Below are 17,501 nucleotides of genomic sequence, written 5' to 3'. Positions count from 1 at the left end.
GGAATGCTAAATTCGATGGTAGTTAATACTGAAAAGCAAAGACATCTAAAACACAACTTTTCAAAAAGCAGATTTCAAGCAAGCTAGCTTTTAATTCTTTTTTTCCATTGCTTATCACATTATACAGCCTCATGATTCACAGTAGAGACTATTTATCTAACATTGAGTGACTTGGAAAATTGGCCATTCAAATAAATTTTGTCATAAAGAATTCAAGTCTGTCCTAAAAGAAATAAAAATCTGTCCTAGAAGCAGTCAGAAAAGTATAGGGTTCTGAAAAAAAATTTGTTCATTGTTGATATTCATTTGTTTCTTAGCCGGCTGACAAACTCCCAAAGATGTTCAATATAGAACAATATTTTCCTACGTGAACTATATATCAGAGCCAAAAAAATGGATCATTCCAGAAGACCAAAACCAGTGCAGATAGGAGGAGGAAAGGGATAAATCGCTATTAACATTTTTTCTGAACGTTGTTTTGTCCTTAGCTGAACTCCAGCACAACAAATCTTCATGCAGAGAACAACACAGAAAGTATAACTTCTTTATTTTATCTATATCTATCTATATCATCTATCTGTGTCAGCATAACTAAACTGTTGCTTCTTAATTACACCAACAGTTTATCACCCTGCAGAGTTATAGTCACCTGACAAGCACAAAATCAGCTAGGTTGGAGAAGATCTTTGAGACCATCAAGTCCAACCTATGACCTAACACCACCTTGTCAACTAGATCATGGCACTGAGTGCCACATCCAGTCTTAAACACCACCGGGGTAGTGACTCCACCACCTCCTTGGGAGGCCCATCCCAATGTCCAATTATCCTTTTTGTGAACAAGTACTTCCTAACGTCCAGCCTAAAACTGCGCCCTGTTATCCTCTCGCTGGTTTCCTGGGAGAGGAGGCTGATCTCCACCTGGCTACAACCTCCTTTCAGATAGTTGTAGAGAGTGATAAGGTCTCCCCTGAGCCTCCTCCAGGCTCAGAAGGCCATTTGCCCCGAGGACAATGTCTCTTATTGTTGGAAACTGAGGCAAAGAAGGTATTAAGTACCTCAGCCTTTTCTTTATCCCTTTTAAATATTTTCCCCATGTCCAATAAAGAATTGAGGTTTTCCTTGCCTCTCCTTTTACTATCAATGTATTTATAAAAACATTTTTTATTTTCCTTTATAGAAGTGGTCAGGTTAAGTTCTAATTGAGCTTTCACTTCTCTAATTTTCATTCTGCATGACTTAACAACATCCTTAAACATTTCCTGAGTTGCCTGCCCCTTTTTCTAAAGGGGAAAGGCCCTCTTTTTTTTCCCTGAATTTCTGCAAAACTCACTGCCCATCCAGGCCAGTCATCTTCCCCGTTGGTTCGTCTTCTGGCACATAGAGACAGTCTGCTCCTGTACCATCAAGATTTCTTTCTTGAAGTATGTCCATCCTTCCTGGACCCCTTTGTTTTCAAGGGCTGTTTCCCAAGGTACTCTCCAAATCAGTCTCTTGAATAAGCCAAAGTCTGCCCTTTGGAAGTCCAGTGTAGAAGTTTTTTGATGCCCCTTCCTGTTTCACCAAATATTGAGAAATTTATTATATCACGGTCACTGTACCCCAGATGGCCTCTGACCACCACATCTCCCACCACTCCTTCTTTGTTTGTAAACAAGAGGTCTAGTGGAGCTGTCTCAAATCTCAGCTACAGTCATAACCTAATAAAGAAAAATTATTCTCTCTCACTCAAAGCAAATATTTTCTCCTGCTCAAAAAGCCCTGAGGGAGATCTATACAACACATCTGAACTGCCATTCATCCCTTCCCTTTCCACCTTTACTTCACTGTGCAAGGCCTCTGTAAAGCTGAAGCTTTCTAAAGAAAATGATCTTACTCCGTACATGTTGACATACTTATTTTCTTCAAATGAAGGTCATTTTTATCAATGTTAAAGTGAGTCCTACACACAAAAAGAGTTAAAAATTAGTTTCATCTAAGTGAGAGGAAACAAAGAGAAACCAACAGCACATCTATGACATGAGACTGGATGCTAAGTCAGACTCTTCCAGATCCAGAGATATTTTTTGTGACTTATGTAGTAACTTACATACAGAAAAATAAGTATTAATGTTCTGTCTCTTACTGTGTAGCTCAGATTTTCCTGTGAATAATCTTATTGTGAAAGCTGAAACATGAATAATAGCTGCACTCTCCCATCCTGCAACGAATAGCTTCATTTTATCACATTATTTCTCTACTCTCTTTCAGCATATAACTGTAGTGGGAGATTTTAATGGTAGCCAAATAACTCCCATTTCTACCAGCATTTATGCTTGTTTATGACTTATTTGGGAAAGGCAATGCTTTGGCTCAAATGCTCAAAGCAACAATCTATCAGTTGCACTACACCCATCTGTGTAAGGAAAACCTGTGCTTTGTGTGCAGGAGAGGGTGAAACACTCATAGCATCTGGCAAGAGGCACTGACCTTGGGAAAAGCTGACAGTGCATCTTCTGTGCACTCACTACGCATCTCTGCCTTAATTCCAGAGCTCTGTACTTACACAGCCCTGTATATAAGTCTGAAGTGTCTGTAGATAAAACCAAGTCTAGGATATCTAAACTCTCAGTCTCCGCTGCTCCTAAGTATACCAGACCTGTCAAAAGAGGTTGGCCAAGTTTTCCTGTATTGAGTTTTTGGATTTTTTTTTAATCCTGCATGTTCCCACTGTTCCATGCAAACAAAGTAGCCCCAGTGTCTGAGGAATATGAAGTTTTCCAACATGCTTGTTCAGTGTGTCTACTCTGGTGCAGACAAGTTCCTTTAGAGGCATTGGTTTCAAGAGGCACCTAGCTGAACTCTAACATGTATTACCGTGCATTTTTCAGACAAATCTTGCCATTTTTATTAAGTCTACAATTTAATTATAGTGTCCCAGTTTTTTAAATAGAATCATAGAATAGTTTGGGTTGGAAGGGTTTAAAGACCATAGAGTTCCCTAGCTTCCTGTCGTGTGCAGGGCCACCTTTCACTGCTCAGTGCTCCGTCCAGCCTGGCCTTACACACTTCCAGGGAGGGGGCATTTTCTACTTCTCTGGGCAACCAGTTCCACTCCCTCACCACCTTCACTGTAAAGAATTTTTCCTTAATATGCAATATAAACATACTTTCAGTTTAGAGACATTTCCCATTTGTTCTGTCATTACATGCTTCTGTAAAAATACCTTTCTTGTAGGCTCCCTTCATGTACTGGAAGGTTGCTATAAGGTCTCCCTAAAACCTCTTTTCCAGGTTTAATTTCCAGCTAGGCTTAAACCATGGCAGTATTCTGAGCAGAGCCGGTGAGCTAATCAGGTCTGCATTTTCAAGATGAAGCCAGTAAGAACACCGAAAGAGATTTCTTAACTATTTACAGGTTAATGTCCCAAAGCTGTTTGAGAAACTGTCAAATCAAACTCTGGTGTCTCAAAGTAGTTGAAAGCACAGAATTTGGCTACTCTGGGGATAAACAGCCAGAGCTGCACTGGTACCCTAAGGATATGGGAAAAGTATATCTGTGATATACGGATCCAGTGTGGCTCTCTGTGAGGCTGCCTCCTCTCTGCCTCCAGCACAACCACCTTCCCGCCAAATCCAGCTGCCTGTTACCAGGAACAATTAATGAACTAAGCTGAGTTTTGTCTGAAAAAAGCCAGCTGCTCTGTAAAGCCTGGGTGATCTGCTGTGCCCATCCCTGTTGCCCGAGAAAGCTGCCCCTTTGCCTTATGTCCCTGGCTGGGCTTGGAACTGCTGCCTCTGCAAATGATTGTGAGAAAAAAATTACTAAATATCTTTTTTTTTCCTCCTCTCCATCTCCGTGTAAAAAATAAGCCAATTAGGTATTCTGAACACTTTAATTAACAAATTAGTTATGAACTGGAAAAAATGGTCATGCTTTCTGTATTCATCAGGCTAGGGTAAATTAACATAAGCTAATGATGCTTTTTTTAATGCAATTACTCGAGCTTCACTCTCTACAGACTTTATTTCTTGGATTGTGTTTTGAATGAAAAGGGTAATGTCTTTCCTTTCTAAAGTTACTTTTTCAATGCATGAGTATGTCTTGGCACTTTTCTTTCATTTTTTTGATGCTTCTTTTTCCCACACCTCCACAAATTCACTATCCTCTTGTAATGAATGTTTGAATGTTTTTTCAGAGGAATGAGCTAGTGCAAACATTTTCATTTGTCTTTTTAAGAACTCCTTCTACAAATAATAAATATTTATGAAAAAATATTTCATTAGGGCCAGATCATTAAAGCACAGAAAACAACTTCTAAGGTCAACCAAGTGACGTTCACAGTTGCCTTCTAAAGGGAGATACAAATGTTTATGGAGCTGAAGTGGGTTGTGGGTTACATTACAAATCAAAGTGGGGTGCTTAACTACTTATTTTGAAGGTGAAGAATATGAAAACCTGATTATATGGTAGGATGTGAGGCAGATAAAGACAGAGAAAACTTTTTGATGCAAACAAAGAGCTGAACCCAAATTCTTTATGGATTTTAAAAGAAAAACAAAAACAAGAAACAAAACCAAAATAAACCCTGAGATTGAAGTTAGCGTGAGACAAAAATTTTATTTTGAGTAATACCACAAGGACACGTTACTAATAAAATGAAAGTGTTTTAATTTACTATCACAGGTAAAGGACCTCCTAAAAGAGCCATTTCTTCATATTAATAAAAAATTTTTTAAAACCCAAATAAAAACAAACCCAAAAAATCCTCAAACAACACAGAGTACTCCCCTAAACAAACCATCAGTTGCTTGTTCTCTCTCTAAAGCATTCCAGCAATACTGTTTACACTGTGTGCAACACGAATAATACTATGTCACACACAAACACATTTCTGGGGTATATAAATAAATGAATCAGTAGAGGCCATTTCTTTTTCCACCATAAGTAATTGTCTATATTTTTAAATGGATAAGTAATTATTTAATAAATAAGGACTCTAAATTTGTCCTGACTTCTGACAACCTAGTTTGATCTACACTGTTCATGAGACGGTTTTAGCAAACCTACTGTAGTGGGCTGTAGGACGTGTAGTTATCTAAAGCACATATTTACAGAAAGAGAACTGCTGTTTATTTACTTTTTAAAATGCAACCATGTTTTAGTGATTTACTCTCTCTTACAGACATACAAAAGCTAAGTGGATGGTACTATTCTCTCAGGATTGTAACTCTTTTATGCTACTCTGTTCATTACTTTCAGGATCCTTCCTACTTATTAAAGACAACATACCATAACCTGGATAGTGAGCTTTGAAACCACTGGCAACTCCATAACTTTTTCCTAAGAGGGCTTTAATCAAAATATAATGAGTTATGTTGTGTACAGGTATTCTTAGTGAGCTCAAAGGTGTCCTTGTCAACCCAAGGAGACTGTAGTATTTAAGGTGATGATCTGTAGTGTGCTAACTACTGCATGTTAGCTCCATACTGTCCATTTGGAAAAATGTTAGTTCAGAGGGAGCACCTCCTTACTTTGAGGTTCATACCCAAACTAAATTCCTGGCAAGCCCTGTGAAGGTACAAGCCCAGACTGCTCACACAATCCAGATTGATTCTAACTGCCCCTTCCACATTCACTTTGCCAGAAGGAAAATGACATAAAATCCTTCTCATAGTAATAAACAATTGGAGATGTAGAGACATTCATTGTGGTATTGGAGATTTTAAAAGTGAAGGTAAAAAGAGCCTAGGCTATTTGTCCTTAGAATTCTTCAAAGGCAAGGATCTAGCAAGCATTTTTATATTTTCTTTTAGTAGAACCATTGCCATAGATCTGATTGACTAACTGGAAATGATCTGGGGAATAAAAGAATCATATCCCATTATAGATAAATTTTTGCATCTTCTGCACAGAAGGCAGAATTTAAAACTCCACTGAGAAAAAAAAAAAGGTCACAAGTACACCTATGCCAACACTTAAAATTTTTGATGCTTGTTTTATAGTCACATTAATAATTGTGATAACAGGCCAAGGTCAGCACACTGATTAAAAGGTAACCTGAAAGCCTAGATACGAGTTACACAGTGGTGCTAGAAGGACTGTTTTTTGAACATCAACTGCTCTACAGAAACTTCCTTTCATATTATGTTATCAATTTCATTGGTAGCATCAGATTCCCTGCTAATACTGGACTTAAAACAGGACGCCTGGATACCAGATTTCCTCTTTTTTATTCCACTGTGCAAAAGATAATTTCCACATATCCAAAAATTCATTATGACCTTCATACTTTCACTGTCTGCTGGGATTACTTCTGAAGTTCTGAGACTACTCAGTTTCAAGCAGCTTCCAATTATATTATATAACATTACATTATGTTGAAATAATGTAGAATTTTTTCCCTAAATTAAAATGGTATGAGGTGCATGATGGGCAGCATTAATTCTTGTACTAGTGAGAAGTGTAAGGTCCAATAGCTTGGGAACCATTAAAAGGAAGATTGATAACGCGTTATATCAAAAGTGTGCTAAGAATCCTTCTCAGGGTGTGATGCAGTCCATTGATCCCACTGATGGCAGGTCATAAGATGTTAGACCTTATCACCTTGGCATCACATATGAAAAAGCTACTGAGGATAGATTTTAAAAAGCTGTAGAATGAACTTATTGAAAGCTCTCCTTTTCTCTGATGCCGCTTGTAAGCAGTGGCAGCAATACAGACTTTTGCAGGAGAATAGGTATGACAAAAATGGAAGGAACTGTAATCTTTTTAGCTAATCTACTAACTAGATTCCAGTTAAAGTTTGATCTGTCAATGACTTAATGGCATATATTTATGCGCCAATGGGGTTGACTTCAGTATCAGTCATTTTGGAAAGCAAAATTAATTTTTTTCAAAGATAACGCATTCCCATATCCTCCAAATAGTACATTAAATCATTTCATATACTTGGAAATGTTTGGTTTACACAGGAGGAGAATCTGACCTGATAATTGGCAGAAAACTCAAAATTATTTTTCTTAAATAGTCCATCCAAAGCAAAAAATTTTAGGATTTTATAGCATTGAAAGATTTCACAATGTTTGCATATACATAGATAAAAATGGTAGTGACAGACACAAAGAAGAAAAGCCATGAGCATTTCTCCTCTTCTCTGGTGCTTTTTTCCCCTCATACAAGTTACAGAGATTTAAAAAAGAATCTGCACCTTCGTAATACTAGCACAAAACATCACAAAACCAACTTTAAATTTAAAATGAAAAATATGCTAAACACTACAATACAGTAGAGCACAAAGACTTAGTTGTTTAAAATGAACTATTGTCTTACTACCAAAAGGATAATTTATAGAAACTGGCTACATACAGCTTTGTCTGAACACTTGCTAATTCAGTACTGTTTAAATTTTTAAGTCCAAAGTCTTAGTTTATGTTTAAAATGAACTACTGTCTTACTACCAAAAGGATAATTTATAGAAACTGGCTACATACAGCTTTGTCTGAACACTTGCTAATTCAGTACTGTTTAAATTTTTAAGTCCAAAGTCTTAGTTTATGTTTAAAATGAACTACTGTCTTACTACCAAAAGGATAATTTATAGAAACTGGCTACATACAGCTTTGTCTGAACACTTGCTAATTCGGTACTGTTTAAATTTTTAAGTCCAAGTCTTAGTTTATGAGCCTTTAACATAATTCAGGAGCCACCACACTACTTTTGCCAAACCTACATTCACTATGAAATTCATTGCATCCTTCTGTCTCTATAGAAGTTTTATCACAGCTGAATTTCAAAGTATCTTCATGCCTTTTCTTTGCAGGCCTGATGGGGATAGCAGCACTTGCTTTGTCCAGCATTAACTAGTTATATCTGTCGATAAGTAGTAGTGTATCTAGTAGTAGTATAGTTGCTTGCAAAGCAAAGCAGCAAATTTGTCTACATTTTCTGGGGCCTTCTTGTTCCCTACTTCTTTCCATGATAATAAAATGAAAGTATTTAGGTTGCTTTGCCCAGCTACTATGACTGAAAGTGCCCAGGAAGGCAGAAGAAGGAGGGGACCCCATGAGACAGTCTTTGGGGATCCATGAATGAGAGAGCTGGTTTAAAATGCAGATTTGCATTGTCCTCCCAGGCTTTTGGCTCTCTGTGATAATGGAAACACAGATTTGCAGTTGTAATGATTACATAAATCAGAGACTCTTACTCACCGACATGGAAATTGTGGTATCAAATTTTATATGTATTGGTATGAATTTGCAAGGCACAGACAGACCTGTAGGTAACAATGAATATTTGTTTCTACAATCAGCAATTTTTCCTATAATGAAAAATAAACTTTTCCACCCCCCCCCCCCCAAAAAAAAAAAAGACAGTATACTAATCTTTGCTTATCCTAACAAGAAATAAGGTTCAGAACAGGAACAAGGGGAAATGCAGAAGAACCACCAAGTAAATTGATTCGGAGTGGTTAACATTTCTAATCAAACTTCTGTCCATCAAATCTGCATTTCTTTTGAAATAAGTATACATACTAACCCATAAGTCGTTGAAGGCTTACAGGGGTCTGAGTAGACGGATGTGGAAAATGCAAAATATTTTCACAAACCGACACAGAAACCCACCCATGTATACACCCTGGAGGTTTCCAGATCAATATCATTCCACAAAGTTTTCATTCTATTTGCCTAAATCACTAGTTATAGGATTTGTAAATGAAATGTTATCAAATATTAGAAGTAAATTCATGGATGTTTCTGCTTTTGAAGTCTCCTAAAAACTGCTGAAAATATTAATTTTTTTTTGTGTGCTTCCTTCCAGTTGCAACATTTAGAGCAGGAAAGTGAACCAGAGGAACTATAGTGAAGACTCCAACCTTCTTAATAACATGATGTGGCTGTTCAGTGAATCAGTGTCTTAATCAATGGAATAAAATATACTATCTATTCAGATAAAGTGTTTTGCCAGTCTACAGTGAAGTGCCATGAAAACAGGAAGGAAAAATAATTGGGTTGAAGAGTAGAACTTTCAAATGTGTATTTCTTTAATTTAAAGGGTCTGGGACTAGAGGAGGGGGAGTTCTTTCCATTTAATGACTTGAGCACAGTGTGGTTTAAATAGCACATTTGATTTGAGAATCTATTAGCTGATAATGACTCCTTGGAGAGAAAAAAATTGGATTCACTTATTACTGGTTTGATTAGCAATATCTGTAATTCCATGAAGTTGTAAAATAGCTCAGCATTAAAACTGAGCTATTTTCCATCACTTGCAGAAGCAGAAGCATAAACACAGACAGACAAGCTCCTGTGTTAAACACATTCCTGAATTCTGCAGTACTTTTACTGCCACTAGGATTAGGAAAATTATATTTGTTCATGTACATAGAGATGCTTCAGTTTTGAAAAGTATTTCTGCTGTGCTTTATAGGTGTTAAGAGATGGATGACAACAACCTAACAAAGTTGGTATTTAAACAAAGAGATGAAACTAAATTTCAAATGAGGAAATAAAGCCAGTGTTTGATTAATGACAACACTGATCCATAAAGGTAAAGAAACGTCATTAAAAGAAACTGCATTGTAGTGATTATAAGGGCAAAAGGGAAGGGTAAATCTAATTAACAGAAAAAATTAAATTCCAAATGTCAATCTGCCTTTCACTTAGAACAGAATAAGTAGTCTAGTAAACTAAAAGGAGAAATACTCATCTAAAACAAAGAAAGATCCTCCCAGCCAAGCTGATGCTAAGTTGTATTTTATTAAAGTGGTTCTAGTGGCTTTTTTTTAAACTTAGAACATGGAATAGAATGGAAACGGACATAACTATATTCATACAACAGAATTTAACTTAAATGATGAGCCTTGTTTTAGAATTGAAGCAACACTCCTTTCATCTGGTCAATGAACATTTAAAGACACAACTGAAGTGACCTGACAGCCTATCAAAACACTCGTTCAAACACACTGCAACAGAAAGTATGAGAACTGCAAAAGGCATGTAACAAAATACATGGAGCAAAGAAATAAAAGCCTGCAACCAGCATAGAACAGCATCTACTCTCATTGAGAAGTAACAAACCATATTATCTACTAGTCTGCAGGTCTAAATGCAAAGAAATTGCCAATATTCCTGTCTGGCCACAGGCTCTGCATCAGATCTGCAGGCCAGTAGCACTAGAGCTCATCAGTCATATTTTCTCTAAGCTAGTCTTTGGCTTCTGTTCAGCTTGCATAGTTGCAATAGCAATTCTTTAACAACCAGTAACATAACCTAATTTGTTTTACATTTAACTTAGCTGTGTGATTGCATGAGCTACTGACTACCAGTGTAAAAATTTTGATATATTTCAGTACCTAACATAGCTATTCTGCAGGGAATAAACTGTTACTGTATAAAATTGTAGGGTAGAGGACTATAATCATAGGATGATAGCAGAGGTATTGAAAGTACCAGCACAGGTTGGCATCAGAGGAAGCAGGTCTATAAGTAACTCACTAGGGCAATTACTAGTCATTAAAAGAAAGTAACTCCAGGGCCTGGCTAAAGTTGATTTTAGAGAACAAAGGAAAAAAAAAAAGAAGAAAATAAAGAGATCAAAGAACAAGAATTCTACACCTGTAAACCACAAATATATAGGAAAGTGGCAGAACAATAAACCAAGATCCATGTCAGGGCTCTGAGAGAGAGAGTACCAACAGGCCATAATTGCATTACCCAGTGGAGAACCCACTCACCCTCCCCGTGAGTCTGGGGGTCCCATTTCAGCCTCCAGATACTACCTGAGCCACATCATAGGAGTATCCATGCCTGGACCCACCCCATACTCTTCCCCACTTACAGATTATGTTTCCTGGCTTGACATCAGACCCAGCTCATCCCTTCCTACGTGATGATCTCCAGACAACTGGCAGAGCTGGCAGTGCTACCAGCACTAGTCGCCCTGTTTGTGGACAGGGGACGGTGCCTCAATATCATTATACCAGGTAGGCCATCAAAGTTATGCACCTGTTCTTCCAACCACTAAGTCTGAGGCAGCTTTGTTACTTCTGAACAAAGAAGTATTACAGATACTCATTGTATTACAGATATATATGCAAAAGCCAAAGTCCCTGTGGTGATAGAAAAAAAACCTGAATGACAGCAGTCATTGCTGAGGTGGGAACAAGTTACATCAAAAAAGCACATCAAAGCTGTTTAGTTTTGCTCCAACTATGACCTTGCAAATGCTCATTTCCCCAACGAAGACAGGTATGCCCTTTTATGTGAAGCACATTATGCAGCTGTACTGTATGACTCCATCGACATCAGGCATGTGGCCCTCGCTGCTACATGCTAGAGGTTACATGTAGTGCCCTTCTCCCTGCAGTGCAATTACTGTCCCATACAATGAAAGAGAAATTCACTCAGTTAATAAAAACTGTCTGTTCAAACAAGCATAAGCAATAGTATTCCACATAAAACACATTTTCACATTAAAAATACCATCCATCATTTTTTGAAATATCTGAATGCTAAGGTTGAGAATGTCCCTTACCTCCTCGCTTGTTTAACTTGGCATACCCTGGCACGTAGCTGCTTGTCATGAATGATGAACTGCTGAAGGAGGAATGGGGTAACGCTGAGACCAGAGGTTCATCACACTTTTCTGAAACACAAGAAAACAGATTCACTTTATGCTCTTAATTATTTATATGTATTAAGTGACAATGTGCATTTTATTTTCCCTCTGGGTGATAACATATCCTTGTTACTTTTGTACATGTGGAATTCATGTAGCTACATCACAGCTCTTCAACAAAAAAAGCCTACGAACACAAACGAACAAAACAAACAAAAAAAATCACCTCAAAAAACACAAGAAAACACAGACACACACACTGACATGAGAAAATAAAGACTCAACCATTGACAAAATAAGGTAATGGTAATATCTAACCACGAACCATCACCTTTCTTAGGGATACAGTGGTTGAACAAAAAAGCCTGCCCTGATATATTTGGAATGTTTTTGGTGACATGAAAATCTAGTGCTAAAGAAAAGTATTATCATGAAAGCTTTCTAAGAAGTAGATAAGGTACAAATTTCCTGTTCTGTAATAGAAGTGCTGATAAATCCGATATTAAAAAAAAAATAAAATAAATTAGGGAACATTAATGAATGCCTATGAATTATCAGATACAACAGATTCACTGAAAAATCTATACTAACTAATCTCTATAAATCATTTGAGTACTCCACTTCCATTTTACCCAGTTATAAAGAAGATTAACTTGGTATTAGCATCTAAAATGGAAAAACCCCCAAATCAGTATTTTGGCCTTCCTAATGAAGAAAAAACTGTACAAATCTCCTTCTTTTGTATGATATAAATCAGAATTAAGAGAAATGGCTTAGGATTTTTCAAATACTTAATTAATGTACTGCCTTTTGTTTAGTATTGTAGGTATTTCAACAGGTGGAAGAAATATGCAGCTTAAATTACTCATTTACTTCACAGGTAAAACTAAAAAAAAGCCTTAGCCTACACCAGTAAGCCTAACTAATCTTTTTAAACACATGCACTGCAGCACAGTCTCTGCTGTAAGTGGAAACACCCTCAATTTATGTATTTAGAAAGCATTAGGTCGCCATAGGTGGTCCTCAATAGGTCTAAATACGCGTAAGCAGCATATTTAATGCTCAGCAACAACACCTAGTTCTGGTACAATTAAAAACCAGTAATTTGGTCACACTGGATCACACATGGAGACCAAATTAATCCTACCTTCTAAAGAAGAACTTTAAGGGGGAAAAAGAGGATTGTGAGTGAATCAAGTAATATATCACACAATTCTCCTAAACTGTGCAGTCTCATGTAATGAGAAATAAAATTACTTTCACAGAAACAGAAACTGAAACACAGAAATACAGAAGAACATTCATTCAGGAATCAGTATTTTGACATTTAACAAAGAAAATAAGTGTCCTTTACAAATCTCTGAGTTAACAAACATTAAAGGAAAAACAAAATCCACAAAAGCACAAGCAAGAGTAAAGGGCAGATGCTTTGGACTGAATTAAAGGACAATTCCAATAACTTTTAAATTCGCTACCACAGTATTTAATGATGGAATTTTGACAAGGGAAGACAAACGGTTTGAAACATGATTGTTTATACCACAAACCAGAAAGATCGATTTCCTCCTCCCTCTGCTTTGGCTGCAGCATGTTTGGTCAGAAGCCCGCAGTCGGGTACGCCTCCCATCACACCTCTCCAGCAGCACACCAGGGCTGCACACACCTCTGCCTGGGAGCAGGGATGTGGCACAGAAGAAAGGTCTGTGTCTGCAGATCCTGGGTGCCGGGTTGCTTTTATTTCAGCCAAAGTAGTACAAGGTTAAAGCTAACAATAGAAGGTAGCAGCAGACTGCCACAATTGCCAATTTTTGTCCTAAGTGCCACAATCATATAAACACAGAACTACTTGACAAAGCTTTTCGCAACTATTTTTTAATCCATCAGTATATTTTCTATAGATCATAATAACTTTGCAACTTGGAAACTGCTTGTGCTGCTGCTTCTTTATTAGTGTTGCCTAGCTATAGAGACTTGAAGGCATTTGTCATTAATCCTGTTGTCTAGGTAAAAATGGAATGAAACATTTAAAAGCAGAACAACAGATAATCAGAAGTTTTTGAAAATACAAACCAAAATCTCTTTATAGTATTTTTCTATGCTTATATTACATAATATTTAGTGTTAAGGAAAAACATATATTCTCATCAGTAATGAAAGCTAAGATTGAACATGTGCCTTTGTTCTGTTTCCTGAGGGTTTTTTAATATATTTTGTAAAGTAAATTGTTAGGTTTATACAATTTTCTGCCACTCATAGCTTCAAACTGGGGTGGGAAGAAAAACCTGCATCTTCCTGGAAAAATATTAGCAATATGAAAACTTAGTTACAAAAAATGTGTTCTATTTATGCAATTTGATTTATTTCTAAATATAATGGGAAGCTACTGCTTACTATAGTCTAGAAAAACCTGTTAAATAAAAGATCTATCTTAAAACATAAATAAAATTTTAAAAACTTATTTTAAAAATGTGAGCAAACTCTTCGTTTCTGCCATAGAAATAAACGTAGAATTTTGATATTGAGCTTAGAAACATGACAGATGAAAAAAACCTCTCCCAACAATAGAAGTTCATCAGAACTTCTGTTGTTTTACTGATTCCAGTAGCTATTGAGAAATCGCCTTTCAATTTGACAGCTGTTATATTTGTGCTACTATTGAAGATGCACAGAAGGAAATATGGAAAATTTATTTGGAATGAATACTAGTTTCTAAACCATTAATGGTCTGCCTTAGCTCTGTTTCACTAGCCCATACTCTTGGATTCAAAAAAACAAGACAGAGAAGCTTCACTTAGTTAAAAAAAAAAAAAAATCCCACTGGAAGCATCCCTCTATTTGCCACTGTGGTCACAATTTTTACGGATAGTCATGAATATGCTTCATTTACTGTACATGTGCTTCTGAAGTGCTTAATCTGAACACTGATTTCTTAATTTGGTTGCAATCACCAATACAGTGGTGGGGGCTAAGAAAAACCCAGAGCTGATACAATTTGCCTTCATTTTTGTTTAGAACTGTAATCCTGTCCTATGTCTATTTTGACGTACCAACTAACAGGAAAGGAAGAAATCTCACTTTCTTATTGCTTTAAAAAAAACAAACTTCCCAATCTGCCTGCTCATTTAGGCTTCAAAATATAGGAAATTCACCATAAATGTGTATGAATTATAGGGAAGGACTATATTTCAGATTAATAGACTTAAAAACATATTACATCTCATCAATAACTCATGACTTTAGGTCCAACAGAACAAAAGTTAAAAGACTGCTTACATAAGCTGGTATTTCTATCCCTATATGAAAGTTCCACTAAATATATTGCACTATTTAAACTTCCATCAGAATATGAAATACTCTTATACCACAGGTTTAAGAGGAAAAAAAAAAAGTCCTTGGGAACCTTTTGTTCTTCCAGCAGTTTTAGTTATTTCCTGCAGAATCCAATTTTTTACTTACTGTAACCAGAATCATATATACCTTCCTGTTACTGAGATATAATAGCCTTCCCCATATAAGTCAATGCACTGTGCCCTGTTAATCAATTACAGAGCACACTCTCCTGCCAGCATCGCAGCAGCAAAGGAATAAACTCTCCTCCATACCATTTATCTCAGTGATACATTAACATCCAAGGCAGCTTAGGTCCATTTAAATGTTAACTTTTTGAAGCAAAAAGACACTTCCACTCCACTCTATTCTGTTTAGATCAAGAGAATTGATAACTTTGTCATAGGTATGATGACATTTGCTGCTCTGACATCCTTATTCAGAGGGAAATAACAGTATATGACCATCAAAAACAAGTCTCCTTAAGATACAAATAATTAAATCAATGGAAGGAAGGCCTCATAATGTCATTAAATACAAATACAAAACATATGCAATCCCCAGTCTTCAAATTCCTCAAGGCCTAAAGATCATTGAATCAGAAGTGTGCTGTGCTCTTGCTCTGCTCTTACATGTTTTCTCAGGCACCTGGCTATTGGAAACCAAAGAGCAGACGAGATGGATCTCTTGTCCTGTCAACTGCAACCTCTCATATTTCTGCTGTTCACATGCAACAAAACCAAGAAAGAATATCTACCCTTTTTTTCCTGTTTTACAGTCTATTTATAGTTTATTTTTATGTCCTACCCATCACACTGGATAAACCAAAAAAGGCCTGTCTCCTATTTTGCCTGCAATTGCTTTAATTCCCACTTAGTAGTCTATGAACTATTTGGGGAATAGGGACTACATTATTTGAAGGAACAGCTCTTGATTGTAACACAAAGCAGACCATATACACACAAACTCTCTTATCAACCCTATAGGTTATTAAAGCTTATCCTCAGTATACCAGTGACTTCAGTGATTTTTGATGGGCAAAGCAGAATAAAATACCTTGATGCTTCACTTCACAGAAGTCTGTTCAAATGCTTCCTGATCAATAAACAGGTCACCTGTAAAGTTGCTGACATATCTTATCAAAGTAGTCTCAGTAGATGAAAAAAACAATCTGCAGTTCATCTGTGTCTTCTTGACATTTGTATCTAGCAGTAGGTTAGAATGCATACAAACTATCTAAAAATGTTAAGAAATGGGAACAGTATACATTTATAGTCACAGGTAGTTTTTATTAATAATTTGGATCTCCCAGAAGCTCTTGCAAAGATTTTGTCAGCAAAGTAAAAAGAGAGCTATGATGTGTACAGTGGTTCTTAAAATGAAAAATATTTGGATACTGATAACTGGAACTCATCAGAAATAAGTGATGGTGACTTGCTAAGTATGCTTTTGAGAAAGAAAAGCTTTTACATCATATAGTCCAGTGTGCACTGAGTAACATACCTTTAAATAAATACCAAATCCCAAATCCACAAATTAGTCTCTCCTGCTTTAAAATTTTCAATCAGGATTTCCTATCAAATTATAATCTAGAATAACAGTTTTGCTGAAGGATAGATCTAAGACACAAACATGTCACCAATAAAAACTTTACTAAAAAAGGCTCCATATGTTATTTCAGAAGTGAAGAACTCAAAGGCTGGACAACTTAGATTCAAAAAGGCAAATGACTGCAATGTCAATATTATATTCCGAATTCACCATAATAAATTGCTAGTAGAATACAGAAGAGATGACTCAATCTGTAGCAGCATTGAAAAAATATGGATATTTATCCAAAGCCCTGACCCTCTAACTAAAAGTCCTAATCAGTTCTCTTTTACACTAGACAAACAGAACATTTACAATACAAACCACAAAATCTGAACTATTAACAGTATATCCAACTCATTAATTATACAAGAATGCCTGTCAAGTCTAGGAGAAAAAAAGTTATACGCAATTTCAATCTTTACTTGTAACGCAAAAGGCTCCTGCTTTAAATATGAATTCCAATATAAATGTTAGGGAGCAAGGGAGAGAATCATATCATCTGGGTTTAATCTGTACTGTGTGCTAAATGCCAGTTTATCCTAAACACATTTTTCTCCTCCAATTTGAATATGTAATTTCACTGTAGTGTGCTGAGGAGGAAGAATAAGCCACCAGGCACTTCTGAAAAGCAGTCATGAGGTTGCAAGGGCACTCTGAAATGTGGGTAAGTACATATGGGAACTGGCATATCTCCAATGACAACCAATAGGAATATTAATGGGGCTGGTTTGGATTGCAGTGTATTATTATGCTGAGACAGCCACACTTTCTGTATAGCACAGGCAGGTTTTGTAATCCAAAATGAATGCTAGAATATACCAAGCTTAATTCACAAGCCTGTGTCTTATGCAAGCCAAAAATCAGGAGATACTTCAAAGCAGATCATCATCAATGGCAACCCCTTTAAAAATCAAACTTAGAAGCAGGTGTTATTGAAAGCAGGCTGTCACAAGCTTAATTTCAACCTTGGCCCTGTGTCACAA

At 36.6% G+C, this 17,501-nt stretch overlaps 1 protein-coding gene across 1 annotated transcript in view; it reads right to left on the bottom strand.

Moving 5' to 3' along the window:
* The window catches only part of CNTNAP2 (contactin associated protein-like 2), a 1,035,043-nt gene that overhangs the window by 692,459 nt on the left and 325,083 nt on the right, over positions 1 to 17,501 (bottom strand). The window contains exon 2 of the mRNA XM_008633839.2: positions 11,515 to 11,625. Coding sequence (XP_008632061.1) covers positions 11,515 to 11,625 — 111 coding nt within the window. The remainder of the gene's footprint in view (positions 1 to 11,514; positions 11,626 to 17,501) is intronic.

The sequence above is a fragment of the Corvus brachyrhynchos genome, unplaced genomic scaffold (genome assembly GCF_000691975.1).
Source record: "Corvus brachyrhynchos isolate BGI_N302 unplaced genomic scaffold, ASM69197v1 scaffold94, whole genome shotgun sequence".
Lineage (NCBI taxonomy): Eukaryota > Metazoa > Chordata > Aves > Passeriformes > Corvidae > Corvus > Corvus brachyrhynchos.
The sequence above is the reverse complement of the archived record's forward strand: the minus strand, read 5'-3'. Positions and strand labels throughout refer to the sequence as shown.